Source organism: Spinacia oleracea, chromosome 5 (genome assembly GCF_020520425.1).
Source record: "Spinacia oleracea cultivar Varoflay chromosome 5, BTI_SOV_V1, whole genome shotgun sequence".
Lineage (NCBI taxonomy): Eukaryota > Viridiplantae > Streptophyta > Magnoliopsida > Caryophyllales > Amaranthaceae > Spinacia > Spinacia oleracea.
Window position 1 is genome coordinate 2,240,788 of NC_079491.1, and position 16,147 is coordinate 2,256,934.

The 16,147-nt window shown below is 30.3% G+C and overlaps 1 protein-coding gene across 1 annotated transcript; it reads left to right on the plus strand.

Annotated features, from left to right (window-relative positions):
* The first annotated feature begins 13,120 nt into the window (after window positions 1-13,120).
* LOC110778898 (LOB domain-containing protein 29-like) lies at window positions 13,121-14,764 on the plus strand. The gene is made up of 2 exons (XM_021983438.2): window positions 13,121-13,487; window positions 14,015-14,764. Exons 1-2 carry the CDS (start codon window positions 13,209-13,211, stop codon window positions 14,456-14,458), a joined length of 723 nt encoding a protein of 240 aa, XP_021839130.1. The 5' UTR covers window positions 13,121-13,208; the 3' UTR covers window positions 14,459-14,764.
* Window positions 14,765-16,147: the final 1,383 nt, after the last annotated feature.

The following is a 16,147-nucleotide window of genomic DNA, read 5'->3' on the forward strand; positions in this document are numbered from 1 at the left end:
ACTCTGTGCCGGTCAAACCGGGTCGAGTATTCCGGGACGGAGGGAGTAAGACAAAAGGGATGAAGACTTTCGCGCTTTGCTCTTAGGTATATAAGGGCAGCGGTGGATTTTGATCAAAAGATACAAGTGATCAAAGTTTGGAACTTCAACCTGAATACAAGAGTGTTTAATTATACGGTACGTGTACGTAACTATGTATGTCACAACATTTTATATATGCATATTTTAGCTGCTGATCATCACATCAACCAATGTTCTCTCATCAACTCAATACTTTTTCCTACTTCCTTTTTTTGGTCCATTTTCAATACATCATTTATTATGCGTTCATTTCATAAATATTTTTAATTGTTAGAATATGTCTTGAATTAGTTAATTTTTCTTTTGAACAACTTAGCACGAGGATCTCATTGTATTCTGTTATTCAAACAACCCAACAACATATTTTGTAGGTCTTTTCCGCATCTGTGTGCAAAGTGATACACAAACCATTTAGGTCATAACCTAGTTACATTCTGAAATATGTATTCCTCGCAATTAATATAGCTTTTCTCTCCCCCTGCATGTTAACGAAAGTAACAAAATATTACTGAACTACATTCAATATTCGTGTTCTTTATTTACGTTCGTAATTATCATTCTCGCTTGTGTGGTAACATTAATCATAATCCCACGATGGATCCAAAACAATATGCGTAGTAAAATATCTAAGAACAACGGAAATACATGGTTGTATCCCGTAAAGTTGCGCAATTAATTAAAACTTTATTTTGTTTGACTTATTTTGACTTATTTCAAACTAGTTAAGTCAGATAAGTTCAGTTAAGTTCAGATAATATAAATCAAACAAAATAAGTCGAATAGAATAAAATTTAAATCCTCAAACAAATCTAGAAATTCACTTGCTTGAATTACAAATTTAAGAACCATGACCAATGTCATGGGCAGAAAAAGACTAAGCAAATTCAAACGTTCCACAAATATCAACAGAAGTTAGTCAAACAATAATCCAAATTAGCTTATCCTAAGTTGTCTCCAACTAATATGACTATCTTCTGCATGACCAATTATGTTTATGTACGTCTTTGTTTTGGTGAAACTAGTTAATCTTTTGCTAATTAGCTAATTAATTAGTCTTCTTAATTAATCGACATGACCATCTAAATTGTCTTTTGTGTAACTCATTTCTTTGCAAAAGAATATTATCTACTCTCTATCGTCCTATATTTAAGGTTGAGACTTGGAAGAATTGCTTCCTATTCAAACTACATTTTCAATTAAATTATGATTTGTGTACGTAACTTACAACTTTCTTAGATTATTACTAATTATATTAATTATAATAATGATTAGATTTAGTCATACAATCTTGATCGAAAATGAACCACACTAAGTAACTTGTGTCTCAATCATTAAGCAAAGGCCATTTCCATCACTTTTTTCACCAGTTCTTAAATGGACTTGGTCCACACTAAATTTATTGTGGACCATGCCTTAAAATAAAGTCAACAACTTATTTCTAATTTATTTTGGCATTTTATTAAGATTATTAAGGGGAAAAAAATATCAAATTAGTGTCGTCGATACATGTTATGCTTGAATAATGTGATTTTAAGTCATAATTCGTTTTTAAAAACATAGGGTTACTATGATTCAAAAAATGGTTACTATGTCTAAGAATTTTGGTGTTTAATTTATTATAGTTACTATATGAACAATAAAGGTCACTTTAAGTGTAAAAAAGGTGCTACAGAAAACTATTGATTTTTGGTCCACACTAATGTTATTGTGGACCAGGTCCACGCAAGAATAATCCCACTTTTTTTTGTGTCATTGCTTCAAAATACCTTGCTCGATCTAGTAGTTTTCTGGTTGCTCCTTTTGGCTGAAAGAAAACATGGATCCTTATATTAGGGTTAATATTGCAAGTTGCAAATTTTTTTTGGGTGCGAATGAGCCACAAGAGAAATACAAATTACAAATGGGGTGGGGAGCTGAGATCTGAACATGTAACCTATTGTACACATACCCTGACTTTTTAACTATTACGCCAAAACATCATTAGTAACACATGTTGCAATTCATTTGATTATAATAGTAACATATAAGAGTCTTAATTACGTTTATTTGATCATCATCAATACAATAGCAATACATATTACAAATGAGGTAGGGGGATCTGAACGTGTAACTTATTGTACACATACCCTCACTTTTAACTACTAGGCCAAAACATCATTAGTAACGCATGTTACAATTTATTTGATTATAATAGTAACCTACAAGAGTCTTAAGTACGTTTATTTGATCATCATCAAAGATCAAACATTTTCGACTATAATTAATTAGTTATCAAGCTTGTGCGATTTTTTTTTTTTTTTTTCACAAATTGTGCGTGAAATCGTGAATCAATAGATTAGGTACAATATGTAAGTTTGTGCATTGTTATAGGTCGATCATTTAAAACTACTATTTACGGGACATTTTTCTACTCATTATCCTCATTATTGACCATGCATGCATTATCATGTACGTTATTCTAATATACACAACACATTTACATGTAAATTTACTCTTATCGATCAATAAATGTTTTTTCAATTGTTATTATTTATTAATTCAGACTCGTATATTAATTTTTTTAATATTTTTTTTTTTGTTATGGATTAAGGGAATTAAGGATAATGATTAATTCGATAAATAAGAAATGAAATATATCATAGAGATGGAATTGAAGCAATGATAGATACACGTGCAATGGGTCCAAATAGTTTTAGGTATAAATGGGAGTGTCGGTTTGACTGGCCCATGGAAGAAGACATGTCTTTATTATTCTCCGACACCATCGTTATCTTTACTACGCCATTTTATACTAGTCATAGTTAGATGCGGACCCGATCCGACCTGATCCGGCACGAAAAATCTCGGTCCGGCACGAGCGCGAAAAACAACGGCATAGCACGAGCACGAACTTGTGAGTCGAGGGTCAGGTCTGAGCCGATTTTTTTGGTAAAAACACGACATGACAATCACGCTAAATTTTGTAAAATTAGGCGCAGGCCCGACGGCCCAACCCGACCCCGACAACCCGTAGGCCCGACCTGAGCTTGAGCCCTGGTTTGGAATTTTAAGCCCGACTTGATGTAAAGCCCGACCCGAACCACGCCCATCTTTAAGTTAGGCCTCTTCTTCAAATCTTCAAGATTAATGCCTTAATGTGCCCTCTAAATTAACTCCCACTACTATTATTTGCTTCACCATTAGTTTAATTAGGTACACATATATATATAATATATATATATATATATATATATATATATATATATATATATATATATATATATATATATATATATATATATATATATATATATATATATATATATGATTTATTTCATGCTTCGATCCTTTTGAGTCGCGTTTAGGTGACTACGATAAAACGCTCATCTAGTACGAGTTTTCTTGACACATACCACTTCTGTTTCTTTAAGTTCTCTACGCCATGAAAAATGTGTCAAACAATTAAAACTTTGACCATAAATTTATCACCATTATATCTATCAAAAAGTATCATGAGATATCTTGTTAGATTCGTCTCAAAATATATTTTATAAATATCAACTTTTTATAAATTTTTCGCATACAGATTTGGATATATTAATGGTCAAATATTATACCGGAGTCCGTACAAATAGTAAGTGTAAAGATATGTTTGAAACGGAGATAATACATATAAAAAAAATGTTAATTACGTAGTAGATCATTATGATCAAAGATATAACACATAAGTAAGTTTTGCTACGCGGATCTATCTAAAAAGTTTATAGTTTTCATGCACGATCCACACATAGAAACACCTACTCCCTCTGTTTCATAATGTTCCTCATGTTTACTGTTCACATGGTCAAAGTTTAAAAACTCACTAGTATAATTAAGAGTAAAAATATTAACCCATGGGATACCATTGGATTCGTTTCAATATAAATTTTCTAAATATCATTTTGTTATAATTTTTATTAATGTAAAAATAAAACTATTAATGGTCAAAGTAGTGCACTGAAGACCGCGTATAATGGAAAAGTGACAAACATTATGGAACACCGAGAGTAGTTATTTACAGCACTATAAAACATAACATCATAACGTACTTATATAAATGATTGATTTTTTTGACCTAATTAATAAAATGGTGAAATATTTAAGTAATGAGCAGAAAGAAGATTAAGAAAAAAGACACCTGTATAAGCAGTTCTATGTTCTTCTAAAAGCCAAACAGGAAGAATATATACACACCCTCATTAAAGTTTAAAGTTCATTTACAATTGTAGTCAAAAAATAAAAAATACAAATTGAAATTAAGTTTATTTCATTAGTTTGTTTAAAAGGACATACCGATAATTATTTTACCTTTCCAAGTTTTTTTGTTAATTTTAAAATCCGAATTAAGAATTTAAGATAAGAAGTTAGATTAATTAATTTATAATGTTTACTTATATAGTACTCCGTATAACCCAAATTATTTTCAGCATTATTTATCCAGGTAGAAAATTGTAGGTCCGTACATTATAGAACATGATTACCACTTAAAATCTATCAAATGATTGGATAATAAAGATCAGGTGGGATTTTGCGTCATACGATTACAATTAATATACTAATCATTTGTCTTTAATTCGTAAATTCTAATTTAAGTGTGGTGTACAATAAATGGTGTACATCGAAGTAAAAATTACTCCTTTCGTTTCTTTTTATTTTTTATGTTTTTCTTTTTTGGTGTCTTAAAAATGTTCTTTACATTTCTTTTTATATTATCACATAAATGCTTTAATATTCTATTAAAATTTGTGTCAAATGATTATTTTAACCAATTAAATTCATTGGGTCATTTAATCTCTCACACTTTTCTATTGGGTCATTAATTTTTTCATTTTTCCAATATCAGAATTTTGATAAGAGTGAAAACATTATAAATAAATGTAATTTTCTTATTTTAATAAAAAAAATGGATGAATCTCAATGTACATTAATTAGTCGTTAATAAACGTGTAAAAGGCCAAACGTAACGAACAAAAAGAAATGGAGGGAGTATTTCGGTATAACATGAAGTTATCTATTTTTTTAGTGATAAATTTTTCGCTTTAATAAAAATTCTCCCTTCAAAATCACTAATAATTAATGTATAAAAGTAAACCCTTTAAAATATTTATCCATAAAAAAATTATAATCTAAAAGTTAATATAAACATGTTAAAAGTACGTTAACAAAAATTGGGTACAAGTTATTCCGATGTACAATAAATTTATTGTATACCTAGCTAGTGCGTGTAAGACCTTTTATTTACCTTTTTCAATGTGAACATGCAGGGTAAATCTCTTATAATTACTGCTAGGCCGTCTGACTCGTACTTTTGTCACCCCGTGTGCTTTGGGGACGGCTAGATCTGACCCATTAATAGCATATGTGTCGTGTCCGACTCGTGCTGTGTTGGAATTTTTGAAGCCCAGGTGGCATCGATCGATCATATATATCATCGTATCGTGGCATGTTTGTGTGTCTAATTTAAGTTTTGTTCATTTTATCATGCTTTAAGACAACAATTTAGGACGCTAGTTTTTTTTTAATGATGGGTGATTAGTCTTAACAATTATCTAATTAATTTGTAGGTTGTAGACCGAAATAGGCTTATCCTAAATGATTGCGAAGGCTAAACAACTTGTAAAAATCTTAGGAAATCTACCATAAGTCCATAACACTATATAAGCTAGGGTTAGTGTACGTGTGCCCAACTACTCAAATTTTCATTAAAATATCCACACTTTGTAACACGAGCGGATATATATTCCTAGTATTTGATTATGTTTGTGCAAACGAATCCGATAATTTAGAGCCTACTAGAATTCGGCTATTCAGAATTGACGAGGCTCCATTCTATTCGAATTATTTTGACTGAATTTATATTATCTGAACTTATCTGAACTTAAGTGAACTTATATGAACTTAACTGTCTTATCTGAACTTAAATGAATTTATCTAAACTTATTTTGTCTGAAATAAATCAAAATAAGTCGAACAGAACAGAGTCCGAGCCGTGTCAGACGACTCTAGCCGAGGGAAATTAGCTTCTTTCTAAACAAACTTTGAATAATCAATATGGTAAATACGGAGTACTTATAAGTTATAAATTAGCTTTTTTTTTTCTAAACGGGGGCACATTTCCTAATGGTCAATTATTAGTTTATTATATATGATTACAAGTAATGAAATTAATTAGCTCATAAATCATAATATAATAATTATGATTAAAATGGAAGCATATTCAGGTTCCAACAGAAGAAGCTGGCACGAACATATAGACAAAACCCATCAATTATAAATTTATAATCATGATTCTAATCATGTAATTAGTACGGAGTACTATTTAACATATGAGATTAATTAGTGCTAATTACATGTACGTAACAGCTCACACGAATGATAAATCTTCTCTGTTATAAAAGTTAGATTTTCTGTAACATAAAGCCTAAACACATTATTAGTGAAGAATTTTAATTACTTCGTACGGAGTACTACTTATAATATATGGAGAATTAATTGGAGATTATTATTGTCAATTAATTAACAATCATATGCATGTAAAAAGAAAAGATCGATTGACAATAATTTGCACGATTGCATTTCTATTGATCATTGCACGCTTGCATATATAGCATTATGTAACAAACTTAAACTAAATAATTGAAACTTCAAATTAAATAATGCACATAGATTTTATGTAGTGTTTATATTAGTTGGATGCTAAGCTAGGTGTTCAATTGGTTAAAAAAAGAGAAATGAGTGAAAATTTGTAAATGTTAGAGAAATATGAAAGGTAAGATAGTAAATTTTTCATGTCCATAAAATAACATAAAGTACAATGTAAAGAATATTATGAAACAGACTAAAATGAAAAGTGGAAATATTGTTTTGAACGGCAACTTTTGTGTAAGCTAGACCGCCTTACCGGAAAGACCACTTTGATTGGCTAACGAATTTGTTCCACTGCTTAACTAATTTGTTTCATTGTTTAACTAACTAGTTTTAGTGTTTAACTAATTAGTTTCATTGCTTAACTAATTGGTTTCAGTATTTAACTAATTAGTTTCATTGATTAACTAATTAGTTCCAGTGATTAAATTATATGACACAAATGTGGTATTTTGTGTAAGACCGCCTTATATAAAAATTTGTACATTTCGAAACAAAGGTAGTATACAGTATGTTCCCCCGCAATATACAAGGTAGGGTGACTTTTATTTATTTTATTAGATGACTTAATTGATGCACGTCTTATTTATCAATTAGATGATCGACATGCATCTCTCTTACCCATAATCAATTATTGTTCTATATTATCATCTACACAACTAGACAGACAAAGAGATTTTCATTGGACATTAAACTAGAAAAATATATGGAATTAGTTAGGCAATGATACATTTGCTTTAATTTTATACTTGTTGAAAATCAATTAGATGGATTCAACTTGTTAAAAAATAATTAATTAGAAGATAGAGCAAGCCTAATTAAAAACAGCCAAAAAAAATGTGTCAATACTATTGGAAGATGAAGTGTCATTTCTAGTATGTTTTGAAGAAACAAACAAAAAACTTGTTTATGGTTCAAGTTCGTCTAGATTTAAAAACTTGCCTTAGATAACTATGTACGTTGAATACTTGAATGTTATACGTACTATGCGGTGTGCATTATATAAAAAGTTCGAAGTTATTTATATTTATGTGTAATAAATTAAAAATATATCTAATTTATTTGCTAATATAGTAATATGATAAGAATTCAACTTTAGATGTACATATCTTGCAGGGGACACATGTATACTCGAATTCTATTCCACGTGACACATAATACTTTATTAAGAACGATTTTTAATAAGTTACTATTTTTTGGGCCCGGGTGATGTCCTACGTTACTACATTAATAACATTCATAATTAGTTAGATTTATTTTGCGATGATAACATGAAACATGTCATATGCTAGTGATAAAATCTTTATTATTTAAACTCAAGATCGGGATATACTCCGTAGAATAGATTATAGATTTAATATAAATAAAAACAAAAATACTAGAAGTAAGCTAATTGGATTATGCAAAAGTCCATTTTTATGAGTTTTTCTATTGAGTTATATAATGGTTGATGTGTATAAAAGGGTGTACAAAGTGAATTTATAAGTAGATTAGATGGGGCTTGTGTTGGTGTTCTCTTTAGAGGGTGAGTTGAGCCCATGCAATTACAAAAACTATTTATCTAAAAGTTAATTAAAATTTTAATTAATTAGTTAAATAAATCCATCTTTTGATCGAACATGCCTTCTTGTCTGTAAGATAATTCCAACCTTCGAAAGCTAAAGTGGCAAACAAGTACACCTGAGCACGAAAGGTAACAAAGGGCCACAAGCTTCCCCATCTTCGGATGTTGGCTATGCGTACATCACTACATATATATGCATCATGTAGAAACGAGTTGAACGTAACTAAACTTATTGGATCTTAACCGAACATAAATAAACCGAAGTTCGAAAAAAAAAGTTCCATAATAACGTACCTTTCACTACAAGAATTTGTATCTTTTATGACAACCTAATAACGACGGGTAAAAATCCCGTCGCACACAAAGACGGGAACAACCGTCGCAAATGTCTTTTACGACGGGTTAACGACGAGATTTTCCATTAATTACGGCCCCCTTTTATGACGGGTTCGCGACGGAAAATCCCGTCGTTAATCAACAATTATTGGCTTTTAGCGACGGGATTTCCCGTCGTTAATAGTACAATTTCTTGTAGTGGAATTTGTTGTAGACCTGATTAAAAGGCGAGCCATGGTGGGTTCAGGACGAGTCGTGACCTTAATATCCTGCCCATTGTGTCGGGCCGGATCGGACCGAGCCAAGCTTCAGGCCAATTATGTGTGCCCAAACCCGCTATTTTGGGCTAACTTTATAACTAAAAGTGTAGTTTTACGTTGGCCGAAACCCGCCAATTTTTTTTAATGTTCAGGCCGGGCCCGAAAATATGGCCTAAATATTCTGCCCAAACCCGCTAATTTTCCGGACAGGCCGGGCTCATATTGATCGGCTCTACTTTGTTGGCTTGATTCTTAGACTTTAGAAGAATTTAGCCATTTATTCATTTACTCCTTAATTTATTTCTACTCACTCTAAAAAGTAATTAAGTTCAGATAACAAGAGTCCATGTTCTTTTGGACATATTTTCAAGTCTCAATTAATTTACAAGTATTCACTTCAATTCAATTCAATTCACTAGCATTTAAAAAAAATATCTATAACAACCGAGTACATTAAAAAAAAAAAAAAGATGAAGTATTAACTTTACAACGACGTACGAACTACGAAGTAGTGAAGTACCAACTAAATGGATGATGAGTGGAGTGTTACGGAGTACCAACTAAATGTGGATCGTTTAATGTTAACCTATCACAAGATTAAATGACTCATTTTTATTCACTAATTCCACCTTAGAGAAAACATAAACAGAGAAGAGGGACCATTAATTATATATACAATTATTTTAAGTGGGGTCAATTCCAAAATGCACATTTGGGGTAAGGTCTTTTTGTTGGATGCCAAACCATTTATATTGTGTGACACAAGAAAGTGATTCAAAATATAATCAAAATTAAATAAATAATTAATTAAGAACTACTCTACTTCTTTTGTCTCTTTTTATTCTTTATGTATTTCGATTTGATCGGATATCTCATTTTATTTTTTAAGTTTAGAATATTTTCTGTTGTATAATAATATAAATTCTCCTAATATTTCTATCAAAAACTGTACCAAGTGATTATTTTAATTAATTAAATTCATTGAGACATTTCATATCTCACACCTTTCTATTGTCATTACAAACTATTGTACCATTAAAAACGGGAAATTTCGTCGCTAAAAACCAATAATCTTTTTATTAGTGACGGGATTCCCTGTCGCGAACCCGTTATAAAAGGGGGTCGTCGTTAATTCAAAATTTCGTCGTTAACCCGTCGTAAAAGACATTTGCGCCGATTGTTCCCCGTCTTTGTTTGGTTGTTAGCCCCGTCGCAAAAGCCTTTTGTGACGGGATTTTTGACCCGTTGTAATTAAGTTCTCGTTAAAGATACAAATTGTTGTATTGTGTGGAGTTAATTTTTTTTTCACATTTTGACTATATTTGATTTTGAATAACAGTGAAAATGTTATAAATAAACGTAATTTACATTATTTAAGTAAAAAGAAAAAGTGAAAGAGGGAGTATTAATCCAAATTAATTAGATCTCCCGTATTGCTCGACAAGCTGTGACCCTCCTGTACATAAACAAATACACACACGTACACACTTGAATTATACTATCAAAGTGACAAATCTTTTGCTACTCTTTTTTTTTTGTTTTATTTTTTTTGTTATATTATTATTTTTCAAAGGGTTCTATCTTTGTGTCACTATCTTTTGTTTTGTTTCAGTTTTTGAATAATAATATGCTTCCATTATTATTATTTTGCTTAATTTTTCTTCCGTTCTATTTTCACTTTACACTTTTATTTTCTTATTATTACATTTTGTGTTGAGAATAACATGGTGGATCCATTGCCATTGACCAACAATATAATTCAACATGACTAGAAAATGAACTTTTAAACTCTGTATTAATTAGGAAAATGTTTGAAATATTAAATAGATAAACGATATCTATAACTTAACTGTTGCATATAAGAAGCTAAAAATTTAAATATTAATTTAAACAGAGTATTAAACATTTATTTATACCGATCGACAAGTGATTTGACACGCATTTTTAAATTAATTCTAATTTAAATATTTATCAAATTATTTATTTACAACCCTTAGAAATGCATATATCTTTACCACATACTCTGTATATTGCATTATTTTGACTCGATGTCTGAATTGTGGGACACTGTTAGAATTAAAGTTAATGGTTTCATATTAATTAATTACTCGATAATATAATAATTAATTATCCAATTACAATTTCCTTATGTTCCCTCTTTATTAGAAGGATCTTTTAATTTGTCTAATAAATAAAAATTGATTAATTAGTGGGACCAAAAACTACCCTGTAAGTTTGAAGTGGCAGGGGTTTATGTCAGAATTTTACAGTAATAAAGCTTAATTATATGCTCTATGATGAATTAAGGTGATAAATTATGTTTAATTTAAATTTAATTAGGATTATTAGGACAATGCTGATTTCACAATGTCATTTTGTGTGTCCTTTTGACTGTTCAAACATAGTTTAATTTCCTGATGTCTATTTCTCTATCTTTTTGTGTTTGGCATATAAATCTAAATATATTTCTGTTCAATAATCATTTAAAGCTGCCCATTATTTGGTCTTTGGACTTTTGGCAGTTGGCATTGTCCAATTTATTTAAAAATTAACAAAATAAATTCTTCTACTAGTAATGTAGTTATCAGCTGATCAAAAGCTGAGTCATCCATTTAAAAAATAAGAAAATAACAAAATTAGCAATATAGTGTATTTACGCAATTTAGAAGGTGGACCATGGTGCACATAGAGTATGGTGCACCTTAAGAACATTAGTATATAATTAAAAGAACATCTGGTTACGTAAAAAGAACATGGACATATATTTGTATTTTTTTATATTTTTAATAAATTGTGATTTTTTATAACAAAAAGGTAAAATATTATATTACATGTTCTTTTGTCGTAGTGTCATGTTCTTTTGTTTATGCACATGTGTTCTTTTGGTGCACATGGTGCACCATGTTCTATGTGCACCATGGTCCATAATCCACGGATTGGTGTATTTAAGACTAATGACCATAGAAAATGAACTAATTTCATTAAATAAAATAGATCAATTTTATTGCTCCATAATGATCATGACAACAAAAAAATGACTATGTTCACGGTTACACGAGTTTGCGATACAAATAAGACTAATTTTTAGCTATTTTACTCCGACTGTATAGTGAACGACATGTATCTTGACGAACTACAAACTACCTATCAAAAGTCTATATCTTTTCTCTAGAAAATGGTAAAGATTGACCTTTCATTTTGATCATTCGAGCCAAATCTCATTTTCCAATAGATAATTTAATTTGGTCGGTTTGCATAGAAAAAATGTGTACTATTACTAGAAATTTACTCCATTAAAATAACAATTTGGAAGTTTGCACAAAGGACATAGAACGTGTACATTGAAGTTTTTTTTTTTTTTTTTTTACTATTAGGCTAAGGTAACTATTTGGAAGTTTCCTCTTAGGCCCTGTTCTGTTCACCTTATTTCCACTTATTTCAGGAAAAATAAGTTCAGATAAGTTCAGATAAGTCAGATAAGATAAGTTCAGGAAAAATAAGGGTTGGCCAAGTACAATTTATAACTAAAATAAGTTTTGATAAGTTCAGATAAGTTCAGTTATGTTCAGATAAGTTCAGATAAGATAAGTTCAGGAAAAATAAGTGAAAATCAGGTGAATAGAACGCAGCCTTAGTGAAGCCCAATTTAAAAACACCTACATTTCCAACATGTACATTTGAAGACTATAAACAAAATTAAAAATGGAATTATGAGTAAAATTTAATTGGGTATGATTTGTGTTCTTCCTTATTTAAAAAAAAAAAAAAAAAAAAAAATCAGTAGTCAATTTCTTTTTAAACTGCTTGACACTTATAATTGTCAAACGATCTTTTATATGAATTTGTATCATATATAAAAAAAATAATTGATACATTAATTTAGATCCAATAGATATCAAGATAGATACATAAATAAATGGGGTTTGGTTTGGTATATGCCTAGCACTTGTCGTTTAAGGATGTTGAATGTGTGAGTCTCTAATTAAAGTGTAACACTATTATTAATCATTAATAATATGATCTTATAACAAATGGAGGGGGTAAGCTAAAAAAAAAAGCCCTTATAATTAGCCAATTAATTAATCTACTTTGTAGGCCATTAAGGGAACACAATGTAATTAATTAAAGTATTCAATTATAATATACTACTACACCTCCCTCTTCCAATGGTGTTTATAAACATGGAGTTTCTTCTTTCCTTTGGCCTTCAAATCTCTCTAAAACAAGTAACATTTTCACTAAACTTTAATTAAGCATAAACACTAATTAAAAATAACATAAAAATTTCAACAATTTTTTTTAAAATGACAGGAACAAGTTCACCTTGTGGTGCTTGCAAATTTTTGAGGAGGAAATGTGTAAGGGGTTGTGTTTTTGCACCTTATTTCTGCCATGAACAAGGTGCTACTCATTTTGCAGCCATTCATAAGGTTTTCGGGGCGAGTAACGTGTCGAAATTACTTGCTCATTTGCCGGCTAGTGACCGGAGTGAGGCGGCTATCACCATTTCTTATGAGGCTCAAGCTAGGCTTCAAGACCCTATCTATGGTTGTGTTTCACACATTTTTGCCCTACAACAACAGGTAAATTTTTTTTAATATATTTTTCGCGATTTTAATCCATTTTGTATCTTTAAGTTCTGCCAAATATAACCTTAAAAAGTTGTCACTTTGTGGGTTACAATCTCAAACTTCAATTTTTTGAAATTACAACTTGGAGATATAGTTACACCCGACAGTAAAAACTACAACCCCAAGTCAGATTCAGAGAAACAAATGGTGTTCATGATTTTCTATATTTTTCGCAATTTTAATCCATCCTATATCTTTAAGTTTTGCAAATATAACCGTGAAAAACTGTCACTTTGTGAGTTACAATCTCAAACTTCATTTTTTTTGAAATTACAAACGTATCTGGAGAGTTATCCAACAGTAAAAACTACAACCCCAACTCAGATTCTGAAAAATTAACCAAAATTGATTAACACGGTCGTATTTGACAAATTTCCCTTTAGTAAAATGGTGTTCATGATTTTTTGTGGCTCTTTGTAGCCCTAATTTATGATCTTTTTATTGAGTGAGGAATTAAAAGTTTTTGTCTAATTATGCAGGTTGTAAACTTACAATCACAATTAGCAGGATTAAAGCAATTACAAGCAGCTCAAGGGTTATTTAATGGTGGTAATAATTCAACCCAAAACCCTAATGAGAGATCTTCTTCATCTAACTACCCACAAGATGTTCATAGTTGGTTGCAATCCGAATACCCACAAATGGTTCCTCCTTTTAACCCGAATCACATCAATTGTAGCTCCGAATCTTCAACAATTTACGGGTCAAATAATCAACATGGATATGTAAACAATCATAACCATAACTCATCAATGGTTTTACAAGATGATCAAGATGTTTCTTTAGCTAGCTATGAAGCGTCTTCTTCGCATCATTCGGCTTCTATGGCTTCTCTAGAGTTCGAGAATAAATCAAAATGGCCGTATCAAGAAACCGATTGTGATCTTCACTCTATGGCGTTTGGCTACCCTCAATATTCATGATGAAAAATGATAGAAATTTTTGAATGATTTTGAAGGTGATCAAAGACATAAAATTTGGATTTTAATCCAAATTTTGAGTACATCTTTTTGTTTTTCTTATGGATCAAAGTTGCAAGCTTTGGCTATAATGGTTAAATAGAATCCCTATATGAATCTCTACCTTAATTAGGTTCTAGATTAATATATGTTAATATCTTTTTTTTAGAAACCCTAATTTCCAATTATTATTATCTACCTCAACTTCTATAGTAATGTTTTCTTAGACCTTTTGTGTAGCCATGGAATTGAAGTTGTTAGATCAATGATGATAATAATGTGATTTTTTTCTTTTCTCAAGAATTCAAGTTTTAGCTTTTTTAATTGGACCTAGCTAGCTAATAATTATAAGAACCTATAGCTTTGACCTAAGAAATTTACCTTTAATCTTTTGTCATAAAGGGAATAGTTTCCTCTTTGTTAACCCTAATATTTCTTCCTCCCTAATTAGCTACTTTGGATTTCACCAGCATCATACCATAAATCTTCTGTTTATAAATTATCAAACTAATACTTCGTATTTAGTTTGATGATTAAACCAAATTCGATATTTTTGTCAGGCCGTGAATGAGCCACATGGGCAATAATGCAATATAAATTACAAATGGAGAGGGGGATTCAAACTTGTGACCTATTGTACACAAGCCATCAGTATTAATTAACCACTAAGAAAAAAAATGGTACCAAATTCGATTATGAACAAGGGGAAATTCAAGATGTACATAAGTCACTTGTATATATGTATATATGCTTGATTTTTTAATTTATTATCTTGTCATATTTCATAAGGAACATATTGACTCCATTTTCATTCTAGTCCACAAACTCAAACTAGAAAATAAGAACAAAACATTGAAATTAGAAAGGAAAATGATACTATAAAATCAATCCCAAGAAGATAATGAAGCTCACTATCCTAGTTTTGTAGGGGCTATCAAAATATTGTTTTTACTATGGCATAAAGTTAAGCTACCAGTGTGAACTCTAAGAGCACACAATCAAATCAATCCTACTAGGGAAGGTGAATTAGTTGTATTTTTTGTGACTTTTATTATTTATTATCTTGGTATTTGGTTCATTATTTAGGGATCTGTTACATAATTATAGATGGGGGGTTTCAATTAATTGTCCTTATTAGGTCTCACAATGTTAACAGTAAAATTGTTTATTTAAGGGATATGAATTGAATCATATGGTAATTAATTAACTAAGATGCTTAATTAGGCTTTAACTAAAATGCTTCTTTGTAAATAGTAATCTAGCTACCATAGGGTAGAATTTGGTGGCTTCTTATTTAACCATCATGTTTTTTTTTTGACATGAGGGGATTATATTACTAACAAATTAAAGTAACAAGGATAGTTTTTCATTTAAATCTTCAAGCATAGGGGCTTTTTATCGCCCCATACACTTAATTCCTCTAATCGCCAAGTTAAAATCAGTGATTATTCGGTCTGATGGACTTAGAGGTATCACGAAAATATTCATTCATGTCTGTTGTGTAGTGAATAAGAGTTAAATAAACCGGATCTGATTATTTATATTACGTTGTAGACAAAAACTAACCAGATCCAAGATGACACTGTACTTAACATGGAACCTTTTAATAGATATATATATGTCAAAAAATGATCACAAAGGGTTTGTTAGTGT